At 40.3% G+C, this 17,151-nt stretch overlaps 1 protein-coding gene across 2 annotated transcripts in view; it reads left to right on the top strand.

The window, feature by feature from the left end:
- Positions 1-234: 234 nt before the first annotated feature.
- col4a6 (collagen, type IV, alpha 6) overlaps positions 235-17,151 on the top strand; it is a 161,488-nt gene continuing 144,571 nt past the window's right edge. For both annotated transcript variants that reach the window (XM_085349349.1, XM_085349351.1), the window contains exons 1-3: positions 235-282; positions 426-550; positions 706-751. In XM_085349349.1, the coding sequence (XP_085205475.1) occupies positions 540-550; positions 706-751 (57 nt within the window). In that variant the 5' untranslated portion in view covers positions 235-282; positions 426-539. The remainder of the gene's footprint in view (positions 283-425; positions 551-705; positions 752-17,151) is intronic.

Genomic DNA, 17,151 nt, shown 5'->3' with positions numbered 1-17,151 from the left:
TGGGGTTTTGTTTTTATGTGGAATAAAAGTCTTTGTAGTCTCTGAAAGAACTTCTTTCAGAGACAATGTTGTTGCTTTTTCACTGATTAAAACCAGGACTGTAGACTTGCTTTACACCGCTGTGCCTCCTTTGCTGGTCCGAACCGTACTTGGTATGTGGGGGTACCTCGGTGGCAGTCAGAGGCATGGAGGCATGTGCTGGCCCCTCCTCTTCGCTGAGGCTGCTGAGTTGAAGCGCACCAGTACGAAGTGCGCAGCAGCGACTGCACCGCTGAAACTTGGGTGAGTTGGACAAGCTCTGATTTTTATGAAAGAAATCGCCAACAAAACGTGTGATTTCAACGCTGGCTGGCTGTTAATGCTTGGAGCTTTATGTGTTAAAATCGGGGTCAGTAGGACTGCTTCTCTCTCTCTGTCTCCGGTAGATGACAGGGGTTTTTTGAAGCCGTCGATGAGCGCGTTTGAAGCGGTGCCTTTCTGGTGAAGATAAGGGGATCGAGCTCTACCTGTGGTCCCCGCCTTCCGCCAGTCGGATCAATATGAAAGTCCTGTAAGGGTTTATTTTTTGATTTCTTTTTAAAACGGCTCTGTAAACGTATTTCTGCAAAGTTAATTTTGGCTTTGCAGGCTGCCTCTGCCGCTGCTGTACCTGTCGACTAATAAGTTCGGAGGGAAATAACTAAAAGACTTATTTTTGTTTTGCAGGATTTGTGTGATCGCGCTGACCTTCGCGGCGAGGTCTGCACTCGGAGTAAGTCCCTTTCGTTTACTGTGCCACTTCCTCAGGTGGAGAGGATCCCCGCTTGGTTTATTTAGCGCAGATGAAACTCTTAAACACCCGATTTAGATGGAGCTGTGTTTCGTGAAAGAGCAGCTGAGCTGTGACCAAAATGGGGTTCTTGGTGTCTCGTTAAAAACAAGTGCGATAGCTGCTTGACTTACAGTGTTACAAAGTTACTGTCATACATCGCCGACACGCAGGTCATCAATGCTGTGCATGGCCTCTGCCTGAGGCATATGGTGATACTTTTATACATTTCTATTACATTTTCTCTAAAAAACTGTATTTATTAAATAGAGTCAGTCTTTCAGTGCTATTTGTTATTGTCATTTAAAGTAAATAACATTTGCAGACGAGCTTGTTGCACCGTTTGTGCCAGACACTGCACGGTATGTGGGTCCCTTTTTTAAGCTTTGAGCTGGAGTCCACATTTTTGCATCGAAAAAAAACCCCCAGTTCATATTTGAGTGGGCCCGCTCGCAGTTATTTGCAATTCAAAGCCCGCCCCGCTGATGAATATTAAGAATTAGGAGGATATCAGCCCTGCGTGCCTTTCCAAGCCACACCTTTCTGCTCACTTGATGAGGTTCTGCAGAGGGGATTGAAAATAGTGGAGGGCTTTGGTACTTCAGGCCCACTTTGTTTCTGTTTATTAATCATTTCAGTTGCACTTTATAATAAGGTTCGCAAAATAGGGTGCAATTCCTCTAGAGGAGAATGGAAAATTATATTCAAGATTCAAAGATTCAAAGTGTTTATTGTCACGTGTCACAAGAGAAAAGGCTTTTCTTTGTGCAATGAAATTCTTTCTTTGCTGTCCACCAACAGATGCCGGTTAATGTATACAATAGAAATATAACATATAAATACAAATAGTACAAATAAATAGCTGAAGTGCATTTTATCTGAAACTGCAGTGTGTGTGTGTGTGTGTGTGTGTGTGTGGGGGGGGGGGGGGGGGTATTTTCTAATCTTTTAACCTTGCCTTTTTACATTTACTTATGCATTAAATTTCTGTGCATCATTAATGCTTTACTATTCAGTTGTCCTCTTATATTAAATATAAAAATGTGATGAGGACAGCTCTCTCTCTCTTCTGCTTACAAGAAAAATTAAACAGCAAGCAAAAACTGCAGGCTTTGGGCCCAAGTGATCTTATAACACATCGTTCCACGCCCTGTCAAACATCCATGATGCACACCTATTTAATGCATAATAAAAGTGTAAAAAAAAACAAACCCAAGGTTAATCCACTACATGGTATGGCCCGCACCCCTAAAACTACAGCATACCTACAACGTACGATGTAAAGGTTTTTTTGTTACTCTACTAAGTTATGCACTATTTAAAATTTGATTTGTATCTCCTGTAAAATACCTAAAGTTACAAACGTCTTAAAAATACTTCTAGTATAATTATTTTTGTGTTCAGTATTGTGCAGTATTTAGGACTGCATCTCTACTGCGTTCGTTTACTGTTTTAAAATTAGATTATGGTGTGCACTTATCCATACAGTGATGTTTATCTGGTGTGTGGTGGAAATGTTGTGGGGGCTAAAAGTTCAAAGACAGGTGAAGAGCTTATAGACGTCAAAATAGCTGTTTCGTTGTTGTCCTCTTGCTACAGAAAGGAACACATACTGTGCCAAACAGGATTAACAGCAAAATAAAACAACACAATGCTGCTTTAAATATCAAGATATGTAAACATTTAACAATCAGTGTATCTCTATGATTTATCAGCAGTTTTACAGATGTGTTTTGCATTTTTGTAACACATGAAGTGATATCAACACAGATAAAAACCATAATAACCTTCCAGTTGCATCATATTGCTTAAACAACTAGATATTAAACATTTAGAACTTCTTATAAATGGAGGAAATGTGGGAAGAAGTGGTATCCTTCATAAGGTGAGATAATTTTCTTATCTCACAGCTGCATAAACCTGTTAAAAACCAGTTGGAAATCCTTAGAAATTCGTTGGTCTAAAGCTGGATACAGGGCTGTATGTCCTACAGGAGTAAATGAGAAGTTGGGGTCTTGCATTCCTTAATTCCATCTTCTTGACATTGGTGGAAAAGCAAACAATCAAATGAACAGAAGTGGAAATGATAGTTTACTCAGGTTCACACCAGTCATCTGTAAAGAAGCTGATTAAGCTGTGAATGAAGCGCCGAAACCATTACAATAAAAATTAGAATAAGAAAGAGCAGCGGCGTTGTTTGATGATGTCAGAGGTCAAAATTGGTCTTTTCTCTGGGGAAGCCATTGAAAATACAGCACATAGTCTCCACAACTGACAAAATATCAGATCATTGTGTAGATATCGCTGGGCAGGAGCATTTAAAATGTGTTTGACTTTGTCATGCTGGAGAGGATCAGGCTGGCCTCTAAAGGTTTGCTCACTGTCTTTAGTAGAAGGACGAAGTAAAAAAGGAAAAAAGTGCTATAACGCAGTAATTACATGCAGTTTGATCTTGAGCTCTCCCAGCTGAGGGAGTCGCAGGAAATGCCGCTCAGGTTGTGCTTCAGCAAAGACCGACTGACATTAAAGTGATTCAGCGGCAGAAAGCCTCCTGTATCCCAACAGGAATCAGCTGATGGAGCTGCACTGACTTTGAATTGACTCCTCCACCCACTTCCCGCCTCCCTGTTGTTTTGTGTTGTGTATGTGTGTGTGTGTGAGTTGGTGACTGAGTGAGTGACAGATGACTTCATTGGGTGGTCTTGCCTTTCATAACCATGGTAGCTAAGTCTACCGCTGTGGTAGTGCGTGCTAAAGTTTGTTTTGGGATGAATTAAAATATGAAGTTCATTCCTGTCTCTGCACCACTGAGTGCAGGAAGGTGTTTGTCAGGTGATGTCAGCGTCATCAGATAAAAGCAAACACTTGTTTATTTCTCAATGGCACAGAGCGAGAAGATAGCCCAAGTTTAGGGTGAATGCATTACTTGCAGAAGCCCAACTCTTAGTTATTTGGAATCTTATCTGGGCATATGTAGTACTAGTATAAGTTAGCATGTTGTAGTTGTATAATATAGTAGCAGTAGATATTCTGAAAGGAAAAATAACAAGTGCAAAGGATTTGATGCAACACAAGATTCGCATCAAGGTAGAATACAAACAAGGCTACAGCTTCTGTGTGATCCTACTCACCATATAGTGAGTTGGCCATTTTGAAGTGCTGTCCAAACTTTTAGCAAGTGTTGCTTTAACCTATAGTGCACTTAAAGGTGTCGTTAACTTGGTATAGTATTTATGACAAAAGTTCATGTCGGCATTCATTTACTTATCTGACTTATCACTGTGTGTCTGCAATGATAAAACCAACAGTGCCAAGAAAATGAATCCTGTCTGAAATTTTAAATATTTTGCAAATGAAGTCATGAGTGAATTATTTCAGGCACGGCCGATGTTAACCATAATTATGCTTTAGCCACCTAAAGTTAAACTTAAGGGGGATTTTAGCTGTTGTCACACATTCTGACATGTTTTTGAGGCACACTCAGCTTGAGGCTTCAAAAGGACACTTCACTAACCAATGGGTGATTGGTCACGGTGTCTACACCTGTCCGTTATGCTGTCAGTCAAAAGAAGTACGTCTGGTAGCGGCTTGAGTTGTAACATTGGTTTTGGTTTGCTAGCTTATGTAGTTTAAGTAGACTGGTTGGTGTATTTATAAATTATTTTACCACTTAGTGAACACATAGAGAGAGAAGGACCTTCTGTTGGAGCTTCTGCATGGTTTCTGGTTTGTAAGAACTGACGCTACTGTTGGCACAAGGGAAACATCCCACAGGAGTGAGGAAGAATGGTGAGGAGAGGGGAGGCGTTATGATGGGACTGAAAGCAGGGAGTCCAGAAAAACTAGAGCAAGTGATTTGGAAATCATCGAGAAATCAACTCTTTAGATTTGTTTTGACCCAGCTGAGCACATTTGTATGGACCACTGAGTCTCAGCCTGCTGACAGATGAGATGATGAAACTCTTAGGTGTTGTTAAATTTACAATTTTATGTATTTATTCTGGCATAAAGAACATTTTTGACTTTGGTGATCTGAGTCATGCTTGAAAGAAAACGTTTTACTTACTGAAGAATTCTGAGTAAAAGCATTTTTGGGTCGTGAAGTTTTTTTTCTGAATTTTGAGAAAAGTCAGAAGTCTGACTCCTCATTGTTCTTACTGTCCTCCAGAATTTTTATTTAAATTTCAGAATTCTGGACGAAAACTTGAAAATTACAGTGTTTTCTCTCAGAATTACGACTTTTGTTTCTAAATTTTTAACTTAAATCATATTCCGATTCAAACTCAGAATTCAGATTTTTTTTCTCCGAAAAAAGCTCATCATTCTCAAACAAAAACCCAACGCCGACACCCACACACGAAAAATTAAACAACGTTTTTGTCATTTGGTCGAATCCAGTTCCATAGGTTCCAATTTATAATGTCGATAAATTAGGATTTGTTAATAACTTTTGTGAGTTCTGGTTGCAGTTGCAGAAGTATAAGGTTTGTGCTCATGAAATGATCTGGAATAACAGGAAAATGCACTGACTTCTGTCAAATAAACCCAAAGAATCTTTGCCTGCCACTTGACCACTCACTCTTACATCTACGAGTACTCAGTGTCGCCGTATTATTTAGTCTAATCAGATAGTTTGCCCTATTTTATCAGATATTTACTTTCCATATTTCATAATTAATTTTAATCTGATTACCAGCTGATGCAGAAAATAGCCACCTCCTCTACCCTCCCTCCCTCCCCCCTTGAATTCCTGCAGTGCTTGGCAGGACTTGTTTCCCGCTCCCTGCAGGTGCTAGAGTGGAACATTCCAGAGACGCTGAGTGAAGGGACCAATCACTGCTTGATTTGTGGGTTCTAGACCCTACACAACACAACAGTCCTCCCCCCCACCTCCTTTTTTCTTTCCCTCCTGCCCTCCTCCTCGCCTTTCTTCACCCAATCATTACCCCCCTCCACACCCAGTTTTCCTATCACTTTTTGCCCTCTCTGTTTCCATAAGTCAAGCAATCCATTACCAGTTGATTTGTGGTGTGAATAGTAGTTCCCCACAACCTTTGCCTTTTTTCATTCTTTCTTTAAAAAAAGCTAAAGTGTGATTGATTACTAAAGTAGTGCTCTCCTGTTTAATCATTATTTAGATGCATTTAGGTTGTTCAGTTTATCAAAACAGTTATTATGATAATTGGCGGATACATTTAGTCAATTTCAAATTAAAAGTATGAAGATTCTTCTGAGTTTTTGGCTCTTGCTCAAATAAAGGAGATACAACATTTTGCTCAGAGAAATGTAAATGGCAATTTTTCACCATTTTCTTATACTTTAGGATCAAGCAATTAATTGATTAATGAGTCATCTGTTTGGGTTAACAGGAGTTATGGCTATATGTTACAGAAACGTCCACACTTTCTTCCCTGATAATTTATTCAGTTAGAAGGTTTTAAAAATGTGCCTTCAGGGCTTAAGCAAGAATTTTTTTGTCGAGTTCAATGTCACGGTGAGGTCATACTGTATAATTCTCACTTTTCAAGGACCTGTTGTATAACCTATGTGAATTATGTAAGAAAGAGGACAGGGTGCAGATTATGATAGATTTTCCTCATACAGTAAATTCTTAAATCAGCCTTATGTCGACAAATCATAATTAAGGGGAACCTGTTAAAAACGTTGCTGTATTTAAGACAGAAAACAAAGATGGTGGCATAAGGCCATACTGGGAAAATGTAGTGAAATGAAAGCTGTTCGATCTAATTAAAATGATTTAGGACTTTTCCTCAGGTTGAAATACTTCAGGGGTTGCATATGGGTTTTAGTTTATACGTGCCACAAGTGGCAGTGGGAACGATCGAGACCATAGTGTAGTTTCCTCATGGGAAGAAGGCTTGGGACAGGATGAGATTAGTCAAGTTTATGAAAAAGTTCTGTTGTTGTTTTGAAATGTGATAAAGAGCCACCTGGTCAATCTGGAGCGTGACGTTTGATGTGACCGGGTCGTGCTGCGCTCTCTCAGTTCTCTCAGGCAGACGCCTCTTCTGTCTCTGCTATTTTAACTCTCTCATCTTCTTCATGACGGCCTGCCATTCCTTTTTTTGTTAAATCAGTTTTTACTCACTCGTGCCATTTTTCTGGTTTCTGCTTATGACTTCAAAGCTGGAATCCCCCCCCCCCCCCCCCCCCCCCCCCCCAGGTTTACTTAAAATAGGTAACTAAGTACCTTAGGAACACTAAACCAAACATAGCAGCTTTAATATGTTGTAGAAAAGCCTAGACCATTCCTCTCCCACACCCACTGATAAGACTCTACTACCTGTGTGGTGCTTGCAAGCACTGGTGCATGTTTCCCCATAAAATCATTCACATCCGCTTAGGTCCACTGCAGGTGGGATGAAAGACACCCTGAGCCTTTTTTTTTTTGTTACCGGGAAATACCCTCATCTAATTATGTAAAAGGAAATGCTGGCTTCTCATGATGTTACAGGTACCATGTACACACATTTCTAATCTCATGTGATGGGAGAGCCAAGAGTCAAAAACCAGACAGAGAAGGTCTGAATGAAACTTCACATAAAATAATTGCGCTGAGTGGTAGCAGAGCACAGTGGTAATGTATATGCTGAGAAACTGTCCATTGCATTCTCTACGTCTAAGTTGGTTTACCTTCAGATTACCTTCAGTTATATTGGCCTGATCAAATCAATCAGATGAAAAGCTGTATAATTTATATTTTCAGGTTTGATTGATCTTCTTCATTTGCTTCTCTCATCGCCTTCGCCTTATTATGTTATAATTCAGAAACACTGAACTGGAAAGTTTCTGCCAGGAACTGGTTATGTTGATTCCTAATAATGGCACATAATGAAACAAGAAGCATGTTTCATCTTTGGGGAACTATGTTTGTGTTACTCCTGTACAGAAAATATTATGGAATGGTAAATTATCACGAGACAGTCTATATACAGCCAAATCTCTTGATTTAACTTGTAGATTTTAAGGTTTTAATACGTTCTGTTTCGGCTTCAGTAGTGGTGGTTATGGGCAAATATGCTGGAGACGTTAGCACTGTTCAAACTTCAGGATCTGAACCTATCATTGCTCTGGTTTCTGTAGGTGCAAAAGACCAAGTAATTACCAATAACAGGCAAGCGTGAAGACATCTGCACTAACCGTCTGATGATGGACTTTGAATCAAAGCGGACTTGCTGAGGCAAAAAGTATAATCCAAACGTAATGACATAGTATAATGAGTAAAATGTACTTATACATAAGCGTATAGTCATGTCATTGAGAGTTCAAGAATGAAGGTACAAACCACACTGGACTACAAAGAAGTAATACCTCTCAAGGGTGCAGTAACATTACCCTTGAGTGTACAGGCCCGCTGACAAGCTGTTGTTTCCCTAAAGGTACAATAAGATACTTTATTTTACTTGGTAGTCTACAGTGAGGGACCCAGCATAGATCCACTTGCATCTATGCAGAAAAATAAATGGTTCAGTTGGATGGATTAATTGAAAATTAATAGAAACTTGAGTTGGAAGAAGTTTTTTTTTGCTGGAAATAATGTCAACACTGTCAGACACCAGGTCTTTTTCTTCTTTGAATCCTTATTTAACAGAGATTTTGTAACACTGTTTCTGTTATGCAATCCAGCTAAAAGCCCTGATTGTCATGTTTTTGCATTGATCCATGTTTGATTTCATTGCTGTGAAAGTGAACATTGTGAATATTATGTTTTCTTAAAACAGTTTAAAAGCTATGGTTAGAAGCCATGAAACATCTTTTATTGGGTGCGGATCGTGTTCAGGACAGTTGATAAAGATGATTGAAAGTTTGTCTTTTATGTGTTACAGAAGGTGTGAAGATCGTTATCAGACCTGCAGCTGGGATTTGCCAATATTGAACCCGTTCACTACTGGCGCAAACTGGAACGACTGTGTTTTTGTCTGTCAGCTGTTGGTTTTAGCGTCACGGTTGAACTCATGTTATGGCAGTTATGGCAACATTCCCCTCCATTTGCCAATTCTTGGCACAGCTACTTTCACATATCAGGTCTGCCTCATTTTCTTTTGATCAAGCGCATGCTGTCAGGTTGTCCCACGATTGGCCGCGGTAAACTCAGAGGTCAGAGTTCGTCTGAGCACAACAAAGGCAGCGGGGGTTTGTGGCTGCAGCAACAGCTTAACATTCCTCCGCCCACTCTCTCCAGATTTGTTTATTGCACTTTGTCCTTTGGTTTTTTGCCTTTCATGAAAGGAAGATGAGCAAATTCACTGCAGATACAGCTAGAGCATATAGTGATATAAAGAAAAGAAAGGAGTGGGGAAGGAAAGGGGTGTGGGGTGTGTGATGATGTCTTAGCTTGTTTGATGGTATCTTCTTTTATCCTGAAACAACATATTCCCCCACCTATGTTAGTTTGTGGTATTTCATTATTTTTAATAAATTGTGGTTCTCTGGCAGAAATTGGCTGAGTGCCCTCTCCAGTTGATGCCAGACAAGTTGATGTCCCAAGTGGAGGAGTATAAGTATCTGAGGTCTCGTTCATGATTATGGGTAGATTGGCAAACGGATTGGTGCGACTACGACAGTGACGCACCAATCCGAATGCTATACCAATATGCTGAAAAGAGAGCTGAGCATGAAAGTGGAGCTTTCAATTTACCTGCCAGTCTATGTTCCTGTCCATGTCTACGGCCACTAGCTCTGGTGACCAAAAGAACGAGGCTGCAGATAGAAGTGTCTTAAATTAGCTTAATTTGAACGGTTGCTTCAAACAGGAGCACAGGGTAAAGAACCTGGCCATTTGGGAAAGTCTCAGAGTAGAGCTACTACTTGTCCACATGGAAAAGAGCCAATTGAGGTAGTTTGGGTCCTACCGAGAGGAAACCCTGAGGCAGAATGTCTCTTACGTTGGGCTTGGGAAAACCTCAGTATCCTGATGAATGAGCTGAAGGAGGTGGCTGGGAAGAGGGAGAACTGGACCTCTATTCTTGGAACCCCGACGCTGAATAGTAGCAAACAAAAAAACAACCAAAAAACGATGGATGGATGGATGGATAAAGTGATGGAGGAAAACTAAGAGCTTCATCACCTCGCTTTGTATATCTGAGCCTTTTACTGTCTTAATCTTGTAGTTTCCTCACACCAGTCTTGTCATCCCTCTTCAAGCTAGCATTAGCTTTAAGATTAGCTTGGCAAAACCTCTTCATTTAGCATAAAAAGATAACAGCTAACAGGTAAAATGAATGATTTAGCAGGTAAATGAACCACGCATTTCTTTAAGGAGTCGGAGGAGTCTCCGAGCTAAAAGAGGAGTAAATACTTGATATATCTATTGCAAATAAATGCTAATAATACTCCAAGAATTCAGGATGTGTAAATAGAGGCGACATTGTTAGCATTTTAGCCGTAAGAAGCTTAAATTCCAATTAAAAAAACAACTTAGTCTAGCATTTCTTTTTCTAATCTACAACTGCTGTCAGGCTATTTAAAGAATGCTACTCTGTTGACAGCTGTAATATTTAAAGAGCTAAGAGTGAACTAAAATGCATCACAATAGTAGTTTATTTTTTAAATTATGATCAAATCGTGACCAAATGTTCACCCCTGTTGTTAAAAAGAATGACCAACATTAAGACATAATGATCTCATAATGATCTATGAGTTGCTTATAGGCCAAACTATAAGCAACTTTCTATATAAAATCATCATATTACAGTTTTTCTCAAATGCTAAAACACATGTCACAAACGTTACCACCAGGTCCCCCTATGTCCAAACACAACACCCTTCTCTAAAGTTACATAAACACAACCACACCTTCCCACTGCAAAACTCAAACTCCCACACCAAGAGAGCAGCTCGAAGCTGTCAAAACTGTAAACACTATACACAGCATTACACACTACAGCAAAACAATTGAAAACACAATGCTCAATTTGTGAGAAGGTTCTTTGGTTCATAACTGCCAATGCATATTTTTATAAACTGTACAGTAACGGATCGTCATAGAACCCTGCAGAGGATTAGGCATTTAGATTTGTGAGTTTCACATGAAGACTATAAATCTATAAAAACATCCTGCATGTACGTACACTACTGTAACACAACTCAATGCAAAAACAGAATCTATCGCACACAACAGTACTCTCGGAAACATGATCAGGGTGTGAAGTCTTTTTTATTGTCTACACGGTCTTTTTACAGTATTACACACAGTCACTGTGCGGCATCATGTCGCCGAGCTGCATTGGGCCACATCACCTCATCCACATCACAGGCTATATTGTCCCTTGCTAGGCACCGTGGGAAAAACGCCCTGGAAGGCCTCCACTGGGATGTCAGCACAGGCCAGCTCCATTGCCCGTACGAGGTTCTCTCTTGTGTATGGCTGTCTGTCATACACCTTCCATCTCCATGATGAGAAGAACTCCTCTATAGGGTTCAGGAAAGGGGAGTAGGGTGGCAGACAGACGTTTAAAAAGTGGTCACTGTTGGTGGTGAACCACTCTCTGATTTGGTGTGTTTTGTGGAAGCGGACGTTGTCCCAAATGATCACATACATGTGATGTGCTAGCCTAGGATGGTGTTGTTGATGGTCCAGGAGGATGTCTTTTAGCTCCTCTAGGAAGGTGAGGAGACGTTGGGTGTTGTAAGACCCAAGGACAGCATGCCGGTGGACAAGCCCCTCCATACCCATAGCTACACAAAGAGTAATATTACCCCCCCGTTGGCCAGGAACCTCAGTGATGGCTCTTTGGCCAATGATGTTACGGCCTCTTCGCCTTCGTTTCTGGAGGTTGAAGCCAGCCTCATCCAGGAAGAGGTACTCATGGGGTCTGGCCATCGCGTCCAACTGCATTATCCTCTGTGAACATGGAAAAGCGTACAGGTGTTCAGAACGGTCAATCAGGTAGCACAGTATTGTCCAGAAGTAATGTAGGCCACTAAGCAACACAGTATGTCCACTAACTGTGGACATGGATGTATACGTACTTGCACATACTCGTAACATTGTTCTATGTGTCGCGCAGAGTTGCACTCAAAGGGAACCCTGTAGACCTGTTGGCGCCGGAGAACTCGGTCTATTGTGGACACGCTGACAGCATCAATGTTCTCAAAGTTTACATTATCTGCAATGACTTTGTCTCTGATCTCTCGGAGTCTAATGCAGCTGTTCTCACGGACCATATCTGCAATGAGGGTTTCTTGTGCCGCTGTGAATATGGCAACCCTCCCACCTCTATGTGGCATTCTTTCAGCTCTAAAGAAAGAAACATGTGTTGTCAATTGACTGATTTATATGTAAAACTACATGTAAAGTAACAGACCACTTTCACAGGCCTGTAAAACTGTAGTGTGACAAAGAAAGCAATAGCGTACTATACCTGTTGTGTTGTCTAAATGCCTTGATAATGGTGGCCACGGTGAACCTACTCAGGTTTGGATGTACTCTTCGTCCCGCTTCAGCCATGCCATGGACAATGACATGATCAATTACTGTTGCTCACATATCATCTGTTATGATGGTGCGAGGTTGTCTTCTTCTCCCACCTGGACCTTCTCCTCTCTCTTGTTGGCCTCCTTCTCTTCCTCCTCTACTCCGAACTCCTCTTCTTCTTAGGCCTTCACCTCTTCCTCCTCTGATCTCAACCCCTCTTCCTCTTTGGCCTGCAGCTCTTCTCCTTCCGCACGCTCGAATGCCTTCATCCATTGTGATTGTTTGGCATCTTCACCAAACTATGCTTTTATAGGTGGGGTCACATCATTAGCAACAGGTGTCTTCAATTTTGAGTCGTTGTGTGTAGTGACTGACGCCAGGTGTGTTCCCTGTGTTCAAAGATTCGTGACTGTGGCAAGCATTTTGCATCACATGGGCTTTCATTTGAGAATATGAGCAGAGTTGTTTTGCAACATGTGTTTTAGCAAGGAAAAATGTGTTTAGATTTATGAGTACAGAGGGTTGTGTTTTGTGAATTGTGTCTTCATGTGACATGTGTTTATGGTACTGGAATATGGTGGCTACATTTAGTAAATGTGTTTAGACTACTGGTCATTTGGGTTACAGGATTGGCTTTTGTGTTTTAACATTTTAGAAAAACTGTAATACTCCAAGAATTCAGGATGTGTAAATAGAGGCGACATTGTTAGCATTTTAGCCGTAAGAAGCTTAAATTCCAATTAAAAAAAACTTAGTCTAGCATTTCTTTTTCTAATCTACAACTGCTGTCAGGCTATTTAAAGAATGCTACTCTGTTGACAGCTGTAATATTTAAAGAGCTAAGAGTGAACTAAAATGCATCACAATAGTAGTTTATTTTTTAAATTATGATCAAATCGTGACCAAATGTTCACCCCTGTTGTTAAAAAGAATGACCAACATTAAGACATAATGATCTCATAATGATCTATGAGTTGCTTATAGGCCAAACTATAAGCAACTTTCTATATAAAATCATCATATTAGTGAAGGAAACCCTTAAACCTTGCATGTTGTACTGGCTGACATTTCACCTCTTTATTGTGGACTATACCGCATTTGTATCATAGACATAGCTAAAACTGTGGCCGATACTTTCCACTTTTTTGTTTTGTGGCTTCCTTTTTATTGATTTTACAGTTTTTTACAGACGCTAGGACACATTTCCCAATACTTAGGTCACTTCTGCAAAACACTTCACACAACCCTCCTAACTGACCGTCAGCTTGGCAAAGCAGTTCATTTCACATTCAAAATGCACTACAACTACCAAAACACTTTATTCAGGTCTCAAATAAACTCATTCTTCCAGAACACTAGCAAAGGTTGACAGCCGACAAACACACTTTGTCACCCACAAAACAATGACCTAAAAAACACTAACAACATGTAGCATTACACAGTGTTTCCTTGTGTAAAACAAGGACACATCTCTGTTTATAATTTCAATATATGTTACTGGAATGAATCAGACATCATGCAGAATTTGTTAATATTTGTTTATGTATTTTTATTTTTTTGCACTAAGTAATCCCAAAATACAAGAATTTGTATACACACCATCCACTGATACACATACAATAGTAATGCTATTCTACTCCGTCTCCTCCATTTGGCCACAGGTTCTCATCCACATCACATCTTATGTCATCTAGGGCAATACACCTAGGAAAGAATCTTCTGGCATGCCAGAATTGAAGGAGTTGAAAAATTGAAGGAGCAACACCTGTGTAGATGTTCATCTACAATGAGAATCAGCTGTGGCTGGTTAAACTGCATTTTTAGATTTAAAATATGTTTCAATAAAATATTGCTGTTGCATTTTGCTGTCTTTTTAAGTTTTGCATTGTGTTATTGTTTTGGCCATAAGTTTAACAGTTTTGAAAACAGTATGTAAGCACATGCAAAATGTCCTGTCCGTACAAAGATTTTTGGCAGTTGTTGTGTCTGAGTGAGAAAATAATTCATGAAATTTGAGAGATGTAGTCATTGAATGCATTTTGTGCCAAAACAATGATAACTGATCCTCAGTTTAGCCCACATAGACTTCTGTTGTGCTCACTGTGTGAGGAGTTTTGCAAACGTGACCTAAGTATTGAGAAATGTGTCCTAGCGTCTGTAAAAAACTGTAAAGCAGAAACTATAGCAATTTAACCTCCCATCCTCTGTAGACTTTCAGTTTCCTTTACCTTGATGCTCAGTTTTTCCCCCCACGACACCTTTACTTTGGCATACTGATGCATGCCTGTGCAGGAGAAACACATCTTCTTTTGTTTGTCAGTATACTGTGGTGGTGGTCTGGAAAATGCCCCTGTGGAGACAAGGTGTGTGTGTGTGTGTGTGTGTGTGTGTGTGTGTGTGTGTGTGTGTGTGTGAAGAGAGGCTTTGTCATTACTGCTAATGTTCTTTAATCGACTCATTATTTACCCACTGGAGTCCACAGTAATGCTGCTGTTGTGAGTAGTAATGGTGCAGGTTGCTGGTTTTGTTTAGGGTGATGTATCTGGCTGGCAGCTAATGTAAACTGAACCAAAACAAATGTGTGCACAGCTCTAATATCCTGTTTAACTTTACCTTTAGCAGGTTGGTGTTAACTGCTGGTTTAAAGAGGGAAAGCTCAACTGAAGCAGTCCTGTTTGTCTTTCTTTGCTTTAAGTTAATTTGCCAGCTCAAATGAAGTTTATCAAATCGCTAAAAGGAGGAATTATAAATGCAGACAGCATTTTCAGTCATTGTTTTCTTGTTGTTTTGCAGCTTTTGAAGCGTTTTTATCACAGATGGAGAAAGCAACCCCTTAAAGCAACAAATGTGCGTTTGTGAAGCTGAAATAAATTCTTTATTATAGGAACACAAACATTATGGTAAATAAAAGACACATTTACACTATGACCAGGAAGTTTTTCCCTATAAAATACTCTATTTTTATTCTAAACTTTAGTGTCATATCTCATAAATTCTTCATATTTTTGTTAATTTATTGTGAAGATGCATGAAGTTCATGAATGAAAACAACGTTTTTTCCTTCCAGAATCAATTCCAGAATTTTTCCCTTCCTATCCCTTGTATACTCCTTGGTTACTGTAACTGCGGCGAGGTAAACCTGGCGACAGCCCCACTATGACAGGAACACTATCATTCGCACGTCAGATGTGTCACGCATTGTGTGCTATTACCGCCTCAGACTCAGGCTGTCCCTGTAATTACAAATACTTCCGCTCTTGTTTTTCCACCTCTTTGTCTCACACTCATCCTTCACTCCCTCCTTTGTGCCAGCCAGGTAATCCAGGCATCCAGGTAACCACCTCAGCCCCACCCGCTTCTGCTCCCGCCTTTCTTCTTTTCCTCTACTTCCTATGAATGTCACAACTTTGGTGGACTGCCCCGACCTTTGTCTTTCTTCTTCCTTTTTTTTAATTTCACCCGTTACGCTTCCCTGTCTCCCTTTCTCTTGGTTCCCTCTTTTGTTATGACTTCACTGGAGGCAGCTTCCAAAGTTAATGATGCCACTGCTTTGCTTTGAGGAAAACACCGCCTGCAGGCAGGGAAGTGCCACAGCTTATTGCTGTATGTCAGTCAGACACTTCAATGAAGGCAATAACTTGCAGATATAATACTTGTTTTATGGAGCTGACTTCATGTCTGACCACAGTTCCTGCTCTGTCATGTTGCCTGCAGAATAAATTGACTAGTGAACTCACTTTTAGAGATCATGCATTGCTCTCTTTCCCTAGACATGATTTGCTCTCACAGTTCCCTACATTTGTAACTCTGCTAAAACGCTATCTGTGCTTTTCTCTTTGAACTTGCTACATAACAAACATTACTCCCATTTTTGTTTGATGTAGGCCAGGAAAACGAAAGTAAGTGGTTTAATTATAGGATAGATTAACAGTTTATTACCCAGGTCACATGCTTAACTCAAACACGGGAAACAGAACAGAGGCTTGAAATCCAATGAACTTAAGAGTAAGATGCAGAAATTTCAAAATAAAACAGGAAATGACTACATGGAGCATCAACATTATGCCAGTTACACTAAGCACACCTTAAAATCACAGCTTAAATCTGTCAGCCACTGCTTTACTGCAATCAAACAGTGAAATGTATTGTAATTCTTACTTAACTGCATCTGTAATTAATTTTTACGTGTTTTTTTTCTATTAAATGTCACATCAATTTAAGCACTCTGTGGGGTTTAAGGTCCTAGCATGGTGGTGAAAAGAAGTGAAGGATGGCCTCACTCAGTAACCTTTGTCAACCAGCGGGGTTTTGTGAGCCACCATAAATTAGAAAGACTTCCCAATTTGTCTCTTAGGCCTATCCAGAGGGGGAAATACCACATGACTCAGGTGTAATTTACTGTGCTTTGTAGATGAAAATGAAGTTACCATCCATGCCCGGCAGTTGAACCCAATCAGCACTGTTCATCATCTGTGCAGCAACCCCTCTTTACTTTTTTGCAGCTAAGTGTGGTTTTCTTGAAATATGAGCTATATCAAGTAACTTGTCTTGTAAATTCTTTCAGTTTATCAGTCTTCATCTACTGTCAGCCTTTAACGTTTTCTAGCAACGCATGAAAATTCAGAGACCTCATCATGGTTCAGGTTTTTCATGAGCGTATCTTCTAGAGTTGTTTACAAGCCAGTCTCTGCTGCGGTTGAAGTCCTTGGAGAGGATATTTTCAGGGACTGGGTCACTGCGTTCTCTGGCACGCGCCCCAAAACCTGACCTACTGTCGGCAAGGACTCCGTCTACACTTGCAAACCCCGACCCAGTTTCTCATGTGCTTACTCATACCTGACTGCATGACTGTGAGGAAGTGTAAGACAGCTTTTGGCAGGTGTAAAGCTGAAAGTCGCATGCAACA

This window comes from Diplotaxodon limnothrissa, linkage group LG3 (genome assembly GCF_057381915.1).
Source record: "Diplotaxodon limnothrissa isolate DT_005_m linkage group LG3, D_limnothrissa_male_GT1.1, whole genome shotgun sequence".
NCBI classification, from domain to species: domain Eukaryota; kingdom Metazoa; phylum Chordata; class Actinopteri; order Cichliformes; family Cichlidae; genus Diplotaxodon; species Diplotaxodon limnothrissa.
This window is presented reverse-complemented; position numbering and strand designations above follow the sequence as displayed.